This window comes from Paralichthys olivaceus, chromosome 6, assembly GCF_024713975.1.
Source record: "Paralichthys olivaceus isolate ysfri-2021 chromosome 6, ASM2471397v2, whole genome shotgun sequence".
Classification (NCBI taxonomy): domain Eukaryota; kingdom Metazoa; phylum Chordata; class Actinopteri; order Pleuronectiformes; family Paralichthyidae; genus Paralichthys; species Paralichthys olivaceus.
Genome location: NC_091098.1, coordinates 5608605 through 5627680, shown reverse-complemented (window position 1 = coordinate 5627680; position 19076 = coordinate 5608605). Strand labels below are relative to the sequence as shown.

At 40.1% G+C, this 19076-nt stretch overlaps 1 protein-coding gene across 4 annotated transcripts in view; it reads right to left on the bottom strand.

Moving 5' to 3' along the window:
- klhdc8b (kelch domain containing 8B) overlaps window positions 1–19076 on the bottom strand; it is a 147058-nt gene that overhangs the window by 48109 nt on the left and 79873 nt on the right. For all 4 annotated transcript variants that reach the window (XR_011243257.1, XM_069527160.1, XM_020088991.2 and 1 more), the window contains exon 3: window positions 2788–2952. Coding sequence is in view for 3 of the 4 variants with exons in the window: in XM_069527160.1 (XP_069383261.1) it covers window positions 2788–2952 (165 nt within the window). In the remaining variant the exon portion in view is untranslated. The remainder of the gene's footprint in view (window positions 1–2787; window positions 2953–19076) is intronic.

Here is a 19076-nt window from a genome sequence, read left to right as displayed (position 1 = left end):
ACAAATTGTGATTTGTGAATATGAGCTATACAAATAGAATTTGTTTGATTGATGGATGGATGGATGATTTGGTAATATAGGGCCTGCATTAAGCATACAGATGATGCTATCTAAAAAACAATGATTAACACACAGTCAGATTAACTTAACATGTTTTGTTTGTAAAACAATTCAATGAATTGTGACCCTAGTAACTACAGCAAATAATTGTAGTACAGCAACAAGTCTTGTAGGGCAGCAGAGTAAAGTAGATAATACTCAAGTAACATACTGTACTCTGGAATCAATTACCTCAATATTGTACTCAAGAGTAATACTAGTGTATAGTGTGTTCAGTGTTTGCAGTAGTTCTGAATGCAGTCAGTGTGTTGTTATATTGAGAAAGGTTTTCTCAGTGTGTTGAGGTCTGTCGGCTGCTCAAGCGTCAGTGACTTCCATCATTAAAAGGGTCATTCTTAGCCTCTGGTGGAGCGTGTGAATAAAAACGTAGGAAATAGAAATGAGCAGCTATAACCCTCCCCCCAGGAGGTTGAATGCAGGCTGTGTTGTTGCTTGTACTATCTCGTGAAATGGATTCATCTCTTTGCAAAATGCTTCCCTGGTGAAGTGAAATACCCGTACCCTGCCTTGTGTGATTCAAATTTCTCTCTCAGGGCTGGTGTGAAATTTTGAGCAAGTGTTATGGAGCAATGACAAAATGAGATACAATGCCGACAAATGTAACCGGAAATGTTTTCAATCATTTTGATTTAGGGAGAATAAATCAAATGTATATATTTATGTATAAGTTTAACTTCATCTAATTAAATCCCTCTCAAGCTATTTTATTTATTCACATTAAATCCACATAGGAAGCAATTCCTGAAAAGTGACCCATTACATTGAATTTATGGAATAAATTTATGTGGAACTTTACATATATGAGATCAATGTAATATGTTACTGAAATACATAAAATCAACAGTTATTTTTGAGTGGGATAATACTATCATTCTAGTCAATTCTGTACTAAGACTTGGTCTTTTTGTCCTACTGATATATATTGTACAGAGACTGTCTATCTGATCAATATTGTTCTAAAAATCTGTCCTTCTGTTCAATACTGTATCGACTGTGAGACTCTGCAGACCCGAGACACATTTGTTTCTGCTCCTTTTGCGGCTCAGACAACCAGGCAGATAACATCACAGAGCTAAAAGGCTGATGCTAAAAAACAGACACGACAACTGTGTGAGACAGACTGGACAGGAGACAAATGCACGGTTACTTTCCCCTTATCCACTCCATTTAAGCCCTGAGTGAGCATCAGAGTAGCCTAGCGTTTCAAAATGGTCCCACAACCCCATCGCCTGAGGATTTAGCCTCTTCAAATATGTCATCCATCACTAGCTGACAACGTCCTTGAGATAGGGACCAAGTGTGTCCCTCCTCACCCTACACAGTCCCTAAACTCTCTGGTGATATCTGAGAGACTGTGTTTATATGTGCAAGAAAGAACAGACTAAGTAGTCGCATGGAGCAGTGATTTCACAACATGCTGTAAGATGCTAATTTTGGTGCATCTCATGATTATGGTTGCTGTAGTAACACAAAGTGCTTTCTGTCATTCGAGCTTTTTCTGAAATATGGATTGTTGTGAGAGTAAAGAGTGAAAAGACGTGTCACTATGAATAGACCTAAAAGAAATGCTGATAGGACTTGGCGCTCATCAGTTCCCATCCTGGACAGCACAGACAGTGAATGCAATTTTTCCCAGGATGCCGGTGCTTCAATCTAAAGACAAAAAACAGATCTGCTGCAATACAAGTGACAACACAAGATGTCCTCAGACAAGAAGGAAGTTTACAGCAACACCAGCTGCTCTGGGAGGCTGTTCTTAGTAATGGCTCTGGCTCAGGAAGTAGAGAGGGCCATCCACTAACAAGAGGTTTGATCCCTGGTTCCTCCAGTCTGCATTTTCAAGTGTCCCTGGGCCTGGTACTGAACACCAAATTGCCTCCAACTGCTGTGCTGACAATTGGTACAATGCCAACATTTCTATTGAACCATCGTCCATTTACCATTAATTTGCTTAGACACTTGCAGCCAAACATCCTCATAAAGAAAAAAGAAATGTTGGACAAATTAATTTAGAAATTAATTTTTTACATGTTTAAAAAATGTTAATATTTATCCACATATCTGCACAGCATCATGGCATAAAACTGCTGATTTAATTTTGTTCTAAGTCATTTCTATATAGTCCCACGTTAATTTTTGTTCCTACAGGTACATCCAGTGTTATTACTCATATTTTTGGTTTGTAAAAATATTTTATGAAAACAGATGTCATAGTTTAACCCAATAAGAGCAGATGAAACGTGTGTGTGTGTCTTTAAGACTGGGTGCAATGTCTGTGTGCTTCTCCCAAAAGAATCAGATATGACGTATGAAATTCATATCCATTAGTTTTTTTAATGGTCTTAGCCTAAAACCCAGCTCTCACATTTTATTGTAAATCATTGGCTTTGTCCTAATATTCACCAATATGAATCTGACAAATTAATTGTTACACCATATGAGGAAATGGTTAACAACAATAGCCAAAATAATAAATAAAGGAGACATAAAGGTTTTAATGAACGTTTTTCCACTTTTGAACCCCTAAAGAGGCTTCGGTTATATAATGATTTTTTAGAGGGCACCTCGTGGAGCTCCTAAATCTGAAAACCACTGAGATAGAAACAGACAATGTCGGTTAAAACTCAGATATAAAAAGCCATGAGACGGTGGAATCTCGTGTCCTACCTAGCATGTAGATTTTGTTTCCTGTTACGAAGGGAGTGGCTCCGTACCGCGGCGTGGGCATGGAGGTCATCGGCAGCCATTGGTCCTTCTCTGCCTCATAAACCCTCACCAGGGCCTGTGGTGTGGTGTCTGCGCCCATACCCCCCAACGCATACACCTTCCCATCTGTAGAGAGACACAAGACAGAGACTCACTGTGAATTAAAAGCTTGCTGTAATTTACTCTTAGTGCAACAATGCAATATTTCTGTCCAGCTTGTTTTCATGTTACAGTAATATGAGGTGATGGAGGAAGAATGCTACACATGTCTTTCCAGGCAGCCAGAGAAAGAGACACATGACTGTGTCCTTTAGTCCTGCCATTTCTGATGCAGCTGTCATGTCCGCTATCCGTCTCATCTGACTACAGTCATCCAAACTATCTGCAATATTTATGCTTAGGTCTGACAACATCCCAGATGACCAGCGAATTGCTTTTCCTCAAGGACACATCCCCAAACACTGCAGTGTCATTAGAATACACAGAGAAGCAACAGAAAGCAAAATTGCTGAGAAAGCAGTCACACTGCTCCTGCTGACATGCTGCAGAGGAGAGGAGGAGGAGAAGGAGGAGGAGGAGGAGGAGGAGGAGGAGAGGATTACCAGCTCATCAGCGCTCTGAAAGTTGTGACAACTTAAATCTGAAGGAGACAGACAGAGAGAAGCTGAGAGACATGGAGGGAGAGCGTGAGCGTCTCAGACACCCAGGCAGATGACAGATCTGCGGAGCTGTGACTTAAACTGTGAAGAATAAAGCAATAATAAATCTGTCACTAGGAATGCAGATTGACACGAGTGCTATTGCCACACAGTTCCACATTTTTTACAACACGGAGTATATCTTATTTTGTTGAACATAAAATAAATGACATAGCAAGGACACTTTCATCATGCTAAGAATTTCTCAATGCACAGATGTTGATAGGCAGGGCAGAAAATGTAGAATATAAGTGTGTACGTGTGTGTATTTCAGAGACACGGAGCTGAGGCCACAAACTCTGTAACTGCAGAGCGGCACTTACTTACAGTGTAAGCATGATTGCTGCTGAGCTTTCTAAGTAGAAGCTTCATCACTATTCTTTAATGACTTATAAGCGGTTTTAAGGAGAGTCCATGTTAACAGCTCTGTGAGTCTTTGATGGTCATCGTAAAGAAAAACCAAACTTTTAGAAAGATAAACCAAACTACTGGACAAACTGACGGGATGATGGTTCTAGATGAAAACTCGAAAGGAATGTTAACGTGTGCATCACATTGTATGATAATCCATAAAACAGTCCAATATTTCATTTTATAGTTCAAATGTTAACCTGAATGGAATGAGCGGGGCAACACCAGAGATCTACCTCCAAAGTAAATACACTGGGCGTGTAATTACACAAACCTGTCATCATTGCTTAGTTTAATCTGAAGAATATGGCCAATGCATGAGGGGAAGCTTATTCATGAGATCATTGATCATTAGGCCTTGAGTTGTGATGGTTTGTGAAGTGGTTGCACAGCTGCTTGTCAGTGCAAACTAAGCCTTCTTCTAACGGAAGTGTTTAAGTAGTGTAAATTAAAATCGCAATTGCCCCCTGGTGGCTGCCTGCACATTTAACCCCACCTACTCCTACACCTACTAAATATATTTTTCACAGATATGGTTTCTGTAATTTTTATATACAGGACATTTTGGCTTCATTATTGTTCAGTGGGAGGACGTTGAGATGTGGCGAGCATTTTTATATAGTCATATGTACACATAATGCTAATGGAGAAGATTATACAGCAATGCTGTGTGTCTATAATAGAGCTTCCAGTGCAGGATGTGACTGAGCATGAATAAAAGCGGTACAAACAAAACATCTTGACCTGAGCTTTTACACTTTTCTGCAGCTGTATGTTGACTGTTTCCAGGTACAATGAAACCAGAATTTGTTTTCACAGAGAATAAATGTGAAAAAAAAGTCACAAGAGACGTTTTCTTTCAAATGTCTTTCTCTGGGGAAAAGTTTGGATTTTATCTGGAATTAAATCATAAGATGTCTGCAAAAATTTCATCCTGTAGAAAACACCAAATATGCTCTAATATTATATATAATATATAATATAAATTATATTATAATATTATATCTAATGCTCTAATATATAACTTACTTGTGATATACATCCACACTGTTTATTTTCATCTGATCCATGTTGTCACATCCCAGTTTCTACCTATTACATCCCAGTTTCTACCTATTATATACCAAATAGTGCGTGTTCCACAAATCATCCATCCATCATCAACACTGCTTATCTTTTGAAGGTTGCGGGTTAAACCAGCTGACATTGGGTCAGAGGCGGGGTACACCCTGTACAAGTGTACTTTGAAAGAATGTGGGAAAATACTGTACATTGAACACTTAATCCCTTCGGACTCAGCTCCCTCCCCCTGCCACGACAGTTTGATGCTGTGTTCTCATTATAGCTGACGCGGCACCAAACTGTCAGTCAATCCTGAGACCTCACAGACCCTGTCAGTCCCACTCAACACCTCCTGCACCACCAGGAGCTGTTGCCCACAGCGGATGTTCTCTCGTGCCCTGGGTGATTTTCTCGTCAACAAATGCAGTTGTTGATGTGAACATCTGTTGAATCCTTGAGACCTGATCAACTTGTTGGGAGCTTTTCTAACCATTCTTAATATCTTAAACCTGCATTATTTAAATAATGTTTATTTGCTTCTCCAGCCCTGGTGCCAACAAGTGAAATACTGTAAAACCACAGCTTGGAATATGTATTGCATTGCCCACATGTTGCACAACTGTACTCAATACTAACTAAATGGGGGACTGCTCATAAAAACATTTATCTGTAGCAGTGCTAGAGGTAAGAAAACACAACATGGAGCAACTTTAAGTTGTGTTTATATTATATATTTATCACATCTCCATAGACCTCTGCGATGGAGCAGAGAACCTCTTTGTGTCCCCACATCAGCCTGAAACTCTCCAAGTCATGAGAGGCTCTGTAAAAACTAAAATCAATTACAAGTCTGGCTTTCACCATGTTCGCAAACAAGTGAACCACATCAATGTTCAGTTCTTCTCTTTTCAGTAGCTGATCCAAATGTTGATTAATCACTATGGCAATTGAAGGTCCCAAACCCAGCCAGAGACTAAACAGAGGCTTTTCAGTATCTTTATTTTCTTCTAAACAAATTCACAAAACTCTTAACGGGCAGTTTGTCTCTGTGTCCCTCATGAGCGTCTCTCTTCCATGTGTCCCTCATGCGTCTCCATGTCTCTCTCTGGCAGCTCTGCTGCTGCCTTTTAAACCAGAGGGTCAATCAGCTAACAGCTCTCAGCTGGCTGATTGAGCCTCTGCTGCAGGTGGAGGTGCTCTCTGAGCCTCCTCTGTGCTCACAGTCACCTTTAATAGTTATCGTGCAATAGTGGCAATTAGTACAGCATCTATTCTAAACCTGCCTGTTTGTGATGTTCTGTTTTCTTATCCTGTGTTAAAGCTCTAGAGCTACATCCTTGTCATAAGTGAGTCCTCCTCAAACAGTTCTACAATGAGCTGTCACTTTCTATTATTTGTGTGCAGAGCTTTATATAAACAGTGTGTGTGTGTAAATAGCTATTACCTGAGATGTTAAGACCTCACACATGTATACATATAGATTTAGTGAAAGTGTGACTCACTGACAAATATCGACCATTATTTGGGTAACTGTAAATGCTTGACATTCCCTGTCCACCCACAGTGTGACCTGTGACCTGCAGCATCTCACAACTGCTACCTGTGTGATATTGTGTGTGTGTGTGTGTGTGTGTGTGTGTGTGTGTGTGTGTGTGTGTGTGTGTATGGTGTGTGTGTGGTGTGTGTGTGTGTGTGTGTGTGTGTGTGGTGTGTGTGTCTTTCGGCCCTGCCTCGGCCTAATCATGCGCAATCGCCTGTAATTAAGGAAACCATGCTCTATTCTCTGCACATCGCCCTGGGAGACTCCATGACAACCACAGCGTAACCTACAGACTATTATTATGGGGTGGCAATTTGGCAGGCTAGTGCTTGGTGAAAAAAAATCCATCAGCACTGAAAGTGATGGACGAATTGTGCTTGTACTGCTCTGCACTGATCCACACAAATGATCAAAAGCAATGAACTGCAAATGTACCAGTTCAGCATATATGAAGGACAAAATGAATATACATGACTTACTGTACACTGGTGTATCTTTTTATTTCAGTTCTTCTTTGTAAACCTGATGTACACACTGGGTCTGCTGCTTTGATTCCTGCACAGCACATCTTTCATCTCACTTGTCTCTAGGTCCCTCTCTTGTTAATATCATGTTGCCTGTCCCTCATATATTTTCTTGCCCCTGCAACCTCCTCTCACCGCTACATTCACTTTGCTTTCATCATTTTCTATCTCCTACTTCACACATTCAGTCTAATTGACTGTCTCATCCGTCCCTTTTACAGAATCCTTTTCCCTCGCCGATCATTTTAACCCTTTATCCTTCCCTCTCATCTCGGTTTCCCTTACTCATTTACATCCCCCATGCTGCAGCCCTGGTATTAAATGCTTGGCTTCAGAAACAAAAAGCAAGAAATGGCAAAATGTTATTTAATGTTATTTAAAGCAAACTTTTCTGGTGATCAGTCTTTGCAACATGATTAAAATAATTGTATTTTTCCTTTGAAAAGTAATATTTGCCATGCTGCAAGAAATAGTCTTCATGTTTAATCAAACTGATTATTGTAATGAGAGGAAGAAGGAGGACGGTATTTCAAAACAGCGACAGAAAAAGGAATCAATGCATGAGTATAATTCAATAAATAACCTTTACACTTACCTCTTCTCTCTCCTTAAGGCAGATGTCTCAAACCAGTTCAATGTAAAGTTTAATGTAAATGTGTTCACTGCAGAATTTTATTTTGATTCACATTCAAAGTTAACTTGTCCATTCACTCTGTTTTATCGACATGTTTGTGTATACATCAATCCACAGTTTTTCCCTTCTAAAGATTAGTAAGTCATTCAACTTGTCTTCAAAGTTTTTCAGACGTTTGTTTACAGAGAACCTGTTGGCCTCTGAGGTTCCTCTGAGGTTAGTGGAACACTTATATAATGTGACAAATCATCGGACCCAGTAGTCCTATTTTTAGAGGCTTCCTGAAGTCAGACTCAGTCTGGATTAAAAACACTTCAAGAGAGAAAGAGGATGAAAGCAAAGTTTAAAAGAAGAGAGTGAGCAAATAAGAAGAAAAATACGAGCCAAGCGGTTGTATATCTCCACCAACGAGTCAAGTTACAGGAAATATGGACACAATATGCCCTTCTGGTTTGGCTTTGAATAATATAGAAAAGTGTTTTATCAGAATATAAAGATATCACAGTGAAACTGACCTTTTGGATACCATGGATACAAAATGTGTCATAATTCAGTCAGACAACCTCACATTTAAAATGTTTTGAGAGGGCACAGGGACATTGATCTTTGACCTTTGACCACTAAAATCCAACCATTTGATCCTTGAGTCCACAGTGAATGTTTTTACCAAATCTGAGGACATTCCCATGATGCACTATGGAGATATGAATGGATAAGTGGACAGAGAACTAAAAAACGTCAAATCACAACTGTCACCAGTGTGGTAGCTCGGGTTACACAAGAAAAGTGGGCAGTGTAGTCCAAATTCAAAAACCACAAAGTGTACAAGAGGCATGTTAAGAAAACAGGAAGGGAACTGCGGTTTGAGAAACTATAATATCAGTATCCAAAGAAGTGTGGTGTTACACAGAAGAATGATAACCCTTATCCAAATATCCTCTTAACAATTACTGAATCTGGAATGTTACACTAGTTTATCTGTTACACTGTTACTTTTTTTTTTACATTTCACCCCTGGAACCATAGCAAGTACAAAGTTGCCCCATGCTCCTGTAATGACAGTCCTTACTGCTGCTGTGATGGATGGAAGATGATGTCCCACAGCGACACTTTAAAGGCTACTGCACTCGTCCTAATGAACACTCATCAATATACAGATCCATAATACCCTCCAGTCAGCTGCCAGCTATAGTCATCATGCACTTTGTATAGACAGTGGAGGGCTGGGGTCATTAGGATCAATTGTCCTCACTGAGAAGGAAAGATGAGTCAGGCTCCATCTTTCTTTCCCTTTTTCTTTCCTTTGCCCATTCCTGTAATTATTATCCAATTTATCTTCTCTCGATCTTTTGTTCCTTCATCCTTTCTTCATCTATGTGATTAGCTCCCTATTTTCTTCTTTCCGTTTCTCCTTTTCCACTCTCGAGTCACGGACAAAAGAGTGTAATGAAGAATGGCTGGTGTACAGGCACGCTATAGGTGCAATGTAACAAAGACAACACAGACACACACTCACTCAGGGGGTCAATGGTAAAGGAATATAGTAGAGCAATCACGATGTCCTCTTTAAAGGGGCAGAGGCTCAATCAATAGTCCCTTTAAAACCTCGATCTGTACACCAGGTTGAAAATTGAAAAGATCAAAGTTTATTTGTTGGCTTGAAAGACGCCAGCCGTCGGTGTGAAGACAAGGAGCATAAATAACAATCAGACAAAGGAAACAGGTTCAACACACTGAGATCAAACTCATACCACAGACACAACACAGATGAAAGCAGCTTTCTCTCAGGTGGACATTTTAATGAAGAGAACACAGACATGCTGCAACAGAGAGTGTTAGATCTAATCTCATCGGATGAAGCATATCTACTTTACAAATGTGTGCGTACTCATTTTTGTTTGACCTTTAGTGTAAACACTGACCGTGTCAGGACCAGTAGATCTAAAGCTCAGTCCTAATGAGGCAGAGGATCAATTCTGAAGTCCTGGTTTAGGTTAGTCTGTGCACAATGAGTGAAAGTCATTGCAAAGTCCTCATAGGGATAGCTGTGCAACCCTGAGGGTGTGGAAGGGATGGACGTTTAAGGGTTGTGTGCAGTGACAGTTTGGAGGTCACAGCCCCTAACCCTCCCATTATCCCTGGAACTACTTCAGACTTTATCTTTCAAATTGATCTAGCTCTTTCAGACCCTAGTATTTCTCCACTATCTCTCCCTCTCTCTGATGTTGCTGTCAGCTGGAATTGCACCAGTATCACACTAACCCTGACACTCCTCTGCTTCTTATCAACCACCTCTATGTTTGCTTGGTTAACCAGCAGCTCTTTCTCACAGGATCTTCGCTCTCTTGTTCTAAAACACTTTCTGTGGTATGTCCTTTCAGATCTCTGGGATTCTCATTCCATTCTTGGCACAGATGTTCCTGTACATTATCCAAGCCACTCGGTCATATGTGTCCCAGCTTGCATCTTACGCTATGACTATCGTTGCAAAGCCTGCACCCTGGGTCCTGTCTGCTGTGGTAGACCCCAGCCTTATGGAGCTTAGGGCCGGTTGTTGTGCTGCCATTATCAGAGTCTCTGTGCTATCCTTTAGGTCGCTCTTTTCTCACCACTGGCAGGATTTCTTGGTGTAAGCCACTACCTCTATCCGCTGATGACACATTCCATGGATGGGGCTTGGTCTACCACAATATTTTTCTTCCTTCTCATCACCCTCTGTCATCCACTGCCTGAGACACTCTCTTAATATTCATCCCCAGGGGCCATTTTCCTGATGTATTAATGGATGCTCCATGTTTCATTCTGGAATGTGGCTCTGACTCTCACTGATCCTCACCTTCCATCTTATTAATGCTTGTAGTCTTGGAGTGCTCGACTTTGGGTGGACACCTCCGTCATTTTCATGTCTTGACATTTGCAGGATCTATCTCCTCCTATGGCCAGCTTACTATTGCCCCTGGATAACTAATGAATCATAGGATGGTGATGTTGATGGCTTGAGTTTTTTGTAGCACTTTTTCAAGATTATCTCACCCTGCGTAAACCAGTCTTTGTGAACCTCTTTTTTAGCAGCTTTCTCATTTATGCTGCTGCAGGCAATCACAGAAAGCTGTTAACTTGTTACGTGTGGTGGGTGGGATGGTTGCAATATTTTGAAATGTGGTTCCCCTTTGTTTGTTTGCTATGCACAAACAAGGATGATCATGCATGCGCAACAACACTAGAAATTACACACAAACCACGCACAAGTCATTCTTTGAAAAACACTACTGTTGTCATGCATAATGTATCTTCTCTCTACTCTCGCATGCTATGTTACACTTCAATTCCCAAGTTGTTAACTGCTAACAGACATAACGATATGTAGATGTATAGATAATGTATGGAAGATTATCAATTATTTCTACTTTTCACCAGAGGTCTATGCAGGTAGTTTTTTCAGTCCCACTTCCTTTGCATTTCAAAACCCTGCAGCCCCATCTTGCAAATACACCATCTTTTTCTCACCATTGAGATTTTAATTACGCCTAGAGTTTGTTATTAAAAATCTGTCTTCCCCATACACTAAGATGTTGCCTTAATTGCGGATTTTTAAACGTCCACATAATTTGCAATTAAAAGTGCCGTAATAAACAGTCTAACAAGCCAACTTTAAAAGACATGAACTGACAATCAGCCTGATTAAATGTCATTTGGTTTTAATATTAGTGATGTTTAAATTAACCAGCATCAGAGGTGTAACAAAAAAAGGATGTCAAAGTAATAGTGGGTAGATGAAAACTGAGAAAGATCAGCCACAGAAAATTAAAACTTAATTTTAATCATCAGGCACCATATTTGGAGGGTATGGTTAAATGGGGGGCAATGCATTAACATGAATCGTTACATCCAGCCTATCACATTTTCATTTTAATAGATATATATATAATTTATTTTATCCTGCAATGATGATGCTGCCCACCTGCTCCCACCTACATCTGTGCTTGATTATCCACAGGGATTTTAACACTGTTACAGTTGCAGCACCTGGTGCAAGTGTAATCTACACTGGCATAATGAGTGGCCTCCCTACAAAAAACAGTGATGTATAATTATTATTATTATTAAGGAATTAATTAACGGAAAAATGACACTTACACATGTCTAGTTTCAGTTTTCAGGTTTTCATTGTTGGTTAATATTAGATTATAAGTACACTAGACTTTTTAGACACTATTTTATTCCATAAAAATGTATTAAAGAGGGAAAAGGAATTTCTCTGAGATGATGGGCATACTAACAGTCATTTTCTGTGACAAAGTTTATTAATTTATGTGATTTTCATAAATTTACAGTCGATACCTATGTAATTTAAAACACAGGTATATATATGTACATATATATATATATATATAAAACACCTAATGCTACCCACATCGAGAGACAACTGCAACTGTGCTTCACCATGCATCAGTGTAAACGTACAAGCCTTAATTTTCACACTCCTTTATTTTGCAAACCACCTGTTGAATAAAGCTGAAAATTACTGTCCCATGTTTAAAGCAAATAGCTGAGCACAGCCCAACACACTGCCAAGCAGAAATGTGGAGTGGAAGTAGATGTTCTGATATAAAATTTTTAATCTGAGGCTATAGAGATTAATTCAAATATATGGATGCTAAACGTGACCTGTCCAGTGCAATTAAGTAACCAACAAACACTGTAGATCATGTCTAGAATAAACTGACAGAGTACTCCATGTTCAAGTCCACAACACTGAGCTGTTGAGCGTGATGTAGCCGTGTTCTGAATATTCTGCAACCTCTGCTGAGCTTTGAATGCTTCAGTAACAACCGTTCTCCCGTTGGTTTAAATGACAGTGGTTATGATGATGATGAGGATGATCATGATGATGATAACGATGATGCTCATAGCTGAAGCCAAAATGACCAGCTCAAACTAATCATTGCCTTAAAATGGCTTGCAAGACTGCACTAATCTCAAAATAGCAAGTTGTTTTTATCACAGGCCAAGTATTGTTACCTTGTCTGGTTTGAACAGCTCCACAGCAGCAACAAGGCTCCTTCACAAATCCTCAAATCCCCCAAATTCAGATCTCTGTCTGAATTCTTCTTAGCTTAAAGCTCACTCACCACAATACATGCCTGTATAATATTATGTCTGTTAGAATGTGATCTTCTGAAAGCTACTTGTCGGTCACACAAACTCCCTTGCTCTTGGATAGTGCGACATTCTGCATCTACTATTCTTGAGAGTTGCCTCAGGCTTGTAAGCACATGCATGTTTCCTTGACTCTGACAAAAATAGAGCCAGAGGGGGTGAACCCTGAAGGACATGTTTGTCTGGTTCAGGTTAGTTTCTTTCATTACAGGAAAAACTGAATTGCTGTCATGAGAATGCAGCAAAAAAAAAACTGCTCTTATCACCGTTCTTTTGCTGCCACGACATTTAAGTGTTGACTTGAAAGACATGACTCGTATGTCTGATCTTTACCTGCTAAGCTCCAAAAACATTCACAGTGCCACTGAGGCAGGGATTCCAGAATCCCATTCACAGTGTCTGCCTGTGGCAGCTGGGCTCATTAAGTGTGTTACTACTCTTGTTATGAAGGGACCTGGCAGCAGCTAAACGTGTTCTCTTTAAGCTTCACACTGTGGTTTAGATAAGCAGGTGCTCTGGAAATTAGCCTCTTTTTTGAGGCTGAGTAGAAAAAGTCAATTCTAGTTAATAGTGTGAGTGAGGAGGGATCATATTGGAATTGACAGGAATCAAAGAGTTAGCAGGGGAAGGCCATGTTAATTATTGCAAAGATAGAGACTGCAAGCAGCAAATGAAAGAATTGCACATGAAGGTTTCAAATTAAAACCAGTGTTTTCTGTTTGAATTAAGTAAATCCCTGTGGCAGTGTTTTTGCATGTTGGTCAATTTCTATGTTGGTACCCTGTAAGGCTTTCTCAGTCCAGAATATCATTAGTGCTGCCAGGGTTTGTTTTCCACTGTGGCCGCAATCATCAGCACTCACAGCACTGCAGGGTGCTTTAGGATTTAACATGCTCAGAGGGACACACAAAGCACTTCTGAACTGAACATTGCCCATCCAGAGCATCTCAAATTGACCATAACATCATGATAAATACTTCACAACCCTAACCCTAACCCATCACAGCATTCGATAGGAAACTGTTATAACCAACAGAAGCTACAACAAGTGTTTAATGATTCTCCTGCTTCTATTTGGATCTGTTCAAACTCACATAAGTATGAATACAATACGACTGAATCATTTTACAAATACAGAATCGTCTCATGTGATGACAATGAGCCTTGGATCTTTGTTTTTCAGCTTCCTGCTTTTAATGCCTATTAAACAGGACAATATTTGGTGTGAGAGGTAGACAGCATGAGGAAGACATGCAACGTGGGGCCATTGTCATCCAAATGGCAACAATAATGTCTGAACCAAATTTCATAGAATCACTTCAACAATTATTAAGACCAAAAACCAGAGGGAAAGTCAGGGGGTTATCAAAGTCCTGCAACATTATGTGCACATCCAATGTCCGATGTCAAGAGGTTTCATAGGTCAGAGGATCACTTCAGGATCCATCCAATAAACAACTTTGTGTGTTTGACTGGGTATCAGGGCAAAAACACAAGTCACTTTTAGTTTAAAAACACTGATGTTACTGTTGAAGTTTATTGTTGTTAAGTAACACCAAGCACATCTGTTTTATTTTCTAACCTGCACCTTGATGGTTTGAACACCATCTGCTTCATTCGCCAGGTGCTGCAATTGTAAATGTAAATATTGTTTAAACTCAAGCAAGAACAAGCTGAGCAGTCTGCATTTAAATGCATATGAATTATAATTAATACATGAAAAAGATGTCCTTGATCCAAAAGACTAAGGGGAGTAAAATACTTCCTAAGGGGAATGAAAACAGCACACTGTTTCTTGGACTTTTTTGCAGATGCATGCAGAAAAAGACTGGATAAAATCTGGATAAAAAAAAAAAAGACTGTCTGGATGACTTGAAAAAAATGTCAGAACAGAGCACTGAAAAAGAAGGAATAAATCTGTAACTGTGACAGCCTGGTTCTGTGTAAACTGCAGTGCTACGTGAACAGTGTGCATTAAAATCTCCATACGCACCGTAAACAAGTAAACAAGAACAATTTTATTCTCACTGGTGTTAAAACCACTTTGAATTCACAATAAAGCAGCAATCATGGATCTGGGCTAACAAGTGATAAATTGCTTGATGTCAAGTAAAAAATTGGTTAATATTGATATCTGACTGCGGCTCCTCTCTGCAGATAAATCCACCCTGAACATTTCCTCATCCTCCCCACTGAGCTGTGACATTTACTGCACTGCACAAACAGTGTGCTCATTTATTCGCTTTGTGCTGAGCGGGAGGAGACTGCGATCTTTGAACATGGATACTAATACAGTTGTAATCATCCTTTAACAACATGTGATGTGCCCTTCAACAATGTACTTGGAGACCATGTGAACACAGTGAAGGTTAGAAGAGGAAAACAGGAAAAATAAAAACTGTCTTCTCCTTCTGCAGGAGCAATACAGGTCTAATACCCTCCTGTGCAAAGCACATAGCACCTGTGGGGCTGCTTGGTTGTCAACAGAGGGTGTTTGCAGGACCCTGTAGTAAAAAGAGAGCTAGAGCTCAGTCACCCCTCTCTGGTTAAATAAGAAAACTGATTATGCCTTACTTTAATTACAAAGGGCTTCATGCAAGAACCTCTGGTACCAAAACAGATTTCCTAAATGGACCACAAGTGATTTCATTGACTTGAATTTCCTTCAGGATCAATAAAGTATGGCTCTTCTGCCCTCAAACCAGCACATTTCAATAGTGCTGTTGTGACTAGAGTATAAACTCCAGGGAGTGAGGTAGATCTGTGGAAATCTTTAGCATCAAAATCAACTTCAGGTAACCCAGACTCAAAAATGCACCGTTTTTGTTTTCAATCAAGCAAGTATTGTGAATTTAGTTCTTCCCTGTTCAGTAAGTGCTGGGGGTGTAACGCTACACAAATATTAGGGTTCTGTATGTATCTCAGTTTTGAGCTCACGGTTTGGTAAGTTGTCAGAATGTTTTTCGGTTCAGTTGAAACGAGGTAAAGAAAACATTAACCTGATTTTTGTTTTTCTTTCGAGCATATGTGTCTTTCTTAAGCTATTTTTACATACAATGACAACATAAACACTCTCATAATTAAATAAATACAAATAGTCATTAAGGTACAGCATGTAAAAATTGCACCGTTATTGTATATTATAATTATCATTATAAAATATAGGAACTAAATAATGAACTACTATTGTTTGCAGAGGGTTTGATGCCCCACTGGTACTTACAATGTCTCCACTGTGGAGAACACCAGGGACAGAGGTTTATAAAGGGCTGGTGTGACTCACTGGCTCAAATGCAGATGAGAGGGAACTTTTCAACATGACTCGATTACTTTCAGTGTGTGTTTGAACCCTGCGTTCTCAACAACAGAAAACAGTCACATATCTACTGCTGTACAAACACGAGAGTTGCTCGTTATTGCTTTGAATTATTTTCAAGCGGCAGCCTTAATGTCGTAGGGAGCTGGGTTTGCATGGAACTCATTTTTTCCTTGTTTCCCACTAATGTTAGTGTTGTTCCCAATGTTAGCAGAACATCACTCTGGTGATGCCATTTCAAACGAGTTGGCAAGTTCGATGTGCCACCAGCTAAATGTCTGACATTAGGACAATCCATGTTGTGTAGCCGAGGTTAATACTCGTTGTTTTCTTTATGTGATTGGAGCCTGACGAATCAGCAGAGGTTAACAGACGTAAAGACCCAATCAGTCAGAGGTTGTTTGTCTACATCATCTTTTCCAAACATCTCTTCTGCCCGGCTAGACTAAATCACTGAACCAGAGTTTTCAAACTAAAACGGGGCCAGCAACATTTCCAACTTTCTCCATTTTAGCAACTAAATAGAAAATGAATATCCTACTCTTAACTTCTGTGTTATGTGCATCATGACCTCTCAATTTACTGAGATTTTTTTTGATTTTATCATTTTATTTTACGTGACAAACTTACCTCTACAACTCTTATACAGAAGTTATATAATTGTTTTTGCAGGTTGCTGTCCAGAGCAACATGCTCTGTTATCACACACCCTGAATTGGAACATTACCAGATATCCTCTAATCAATCACAATGACTGCCTTATCTCCTTGAGCACTACGCATCTCACACCAAAGCCACACTGGATGCGTGAGCAGCTCGTGTGCATCGTGGAACGTCTTGCTTTTCATTTTGGTGCCCATGTTAGAGCTGCAGAATCTGTAATCTGAAAAATATGTAACAAATATAACTACTTACACTTCTTGTACTTGTTTCAAAGTAAAAGCTGAATGCAGCAGGTACGATTTACTACACACGCACCTAGTGTGGCCCAGGCAGAAGTCTCGCGCCACCTTTAGGTCAACACTTTTTGATTTTGTTTTTATGACTGACCGTTTCGGACTGTGAAGTCCTCAGCTAACATTTTTGTGAAAGACACACATAGGGCATAACAAGTAGCTTTAGGAACAGATTTGAGATGAGAAGTGAGTAAGAGATGATGATGTTATGTGAGGCCCACTGTCACGGAAAATGTGTTTCCTGTACTGAACATGTTCCTGCATGTGCTGCAGTAACACATCCTCACTGCAGTCTGACCGGAATACATGCTACTGACATCTTGCACATAAAATGTCTGCAGCTACCTGCCTAAAGACACTAATCACTCGTTTGTTCTGTTATTAAAGCTTGAAGTACATTTTCATTTGGAAAGCAATCCATCAGTATAGCTGCTCTCTCTCCACTCTCCCTCTACATAATGCACTAATCACATTTCCTGTAAGAGCCACGGCTGAAATGATTGGGACCAACTGTAATGAGCGTCTATGTTTGTTAACTGCTGTTTTAATTTGTGAGCCTTGTACAAAGCAGAGCATAATACATTCTGCCTGTTTAGTCAGCAGCAGAATGAGGACAGGTTTTGTTTAGCTCCACCACAGAGAGAAGGAGAACATGTAAATATGTGACTCTTTGCAGCTACCAAACGGTTTGTTTATTATTTAAGTGTCTTCTCAGCCAGTGTTTTGTGCTGAAATGTAATGAAAGTGATGCTAAAAGGCCAGGTTTCACCCTGATGATAATGGATGTACTTAAATATAATGTCACAGTCGACCTTTAAGGTGATTCATGTACCACGCAATCCATGCAAACAGGTACCTGGTGGAAAACTGCACTCTGCGCGTAATGAGATAATCACTAGAAGAGGATGTGAAGCAGTGTCAGCTGTGTGTGAGCCAGGAGTGAGAAAAACACTGAAAGAGTGTGTTATCTATGATGATGATGAGGATGATGATGATGAGATACAGCGACAAGCCAGTTGTAATGTTGTGCAGGCATGTCACACTTTTTCCAGACACAAGGTAGCCGACATTAACCTAAAGTGACAGCTTGGCGACGTCTGGCACAGGCTATGGCAGTGACACAGACACAGACGCACACTACACAATCTGAGCCTGTGCTTGTGTTCCTGCTCCTGTCTTGCTGTCATTGACACACAACATAATCAGACAGACTCTCTCTCCCTCATCTCCCTAATGCGCACACACACACACACACACACACACACACACACACACACAAAACATACACTAATTTGTCTGATCCGTCCCATTCTGCAGATGTGATGGTGGATTGCGTGGAGTTGCCTGAGCTGAGCTGACGGATGACAGGGCGGCGGAAGAGCGAGCCATGGCAGCTAGGGTTTGCTTTGCACAGTTCAAACACGACAACATCATTACCCATCATTCCGCGGGTGTCAACAGTAGCACAAACCGGCAGCAACAGCCCGTCTCATATGATGATAAAACACAATGAGCTGGATGGAGAAGGATATCATTAACATAAGATGGTGAGCTACTCGCTTCATTTTAAAGGGTCACTTCACCCAAGCAACAAAGATTTTAGTTTGTTGATTCATTTCTGAGGCTCTTTAACAATATGAAATTATATTCACACATTATCACACAAGGCCTCCACATACGCACACTATCATACATCTATAGCTATTAAACAAGGGGAAAATGCAGTTTAGCACACAGATCATATATAATGACAAAGTCACTATTATCATAATTGCTATTAACATCACTCATTCTAAACAACTGTAAGAAACAAGCGAGAGGTCAAATCCTGCTGAGGAGATCAGATAGTGTGGAGAGTCATCACGATGTGGAGATGAGCATTGTGACCTTGCCAAAACAACGTTACTGTTCACTGTCAATGCATTGCAAGTTCATGTTGTACGGCAGAA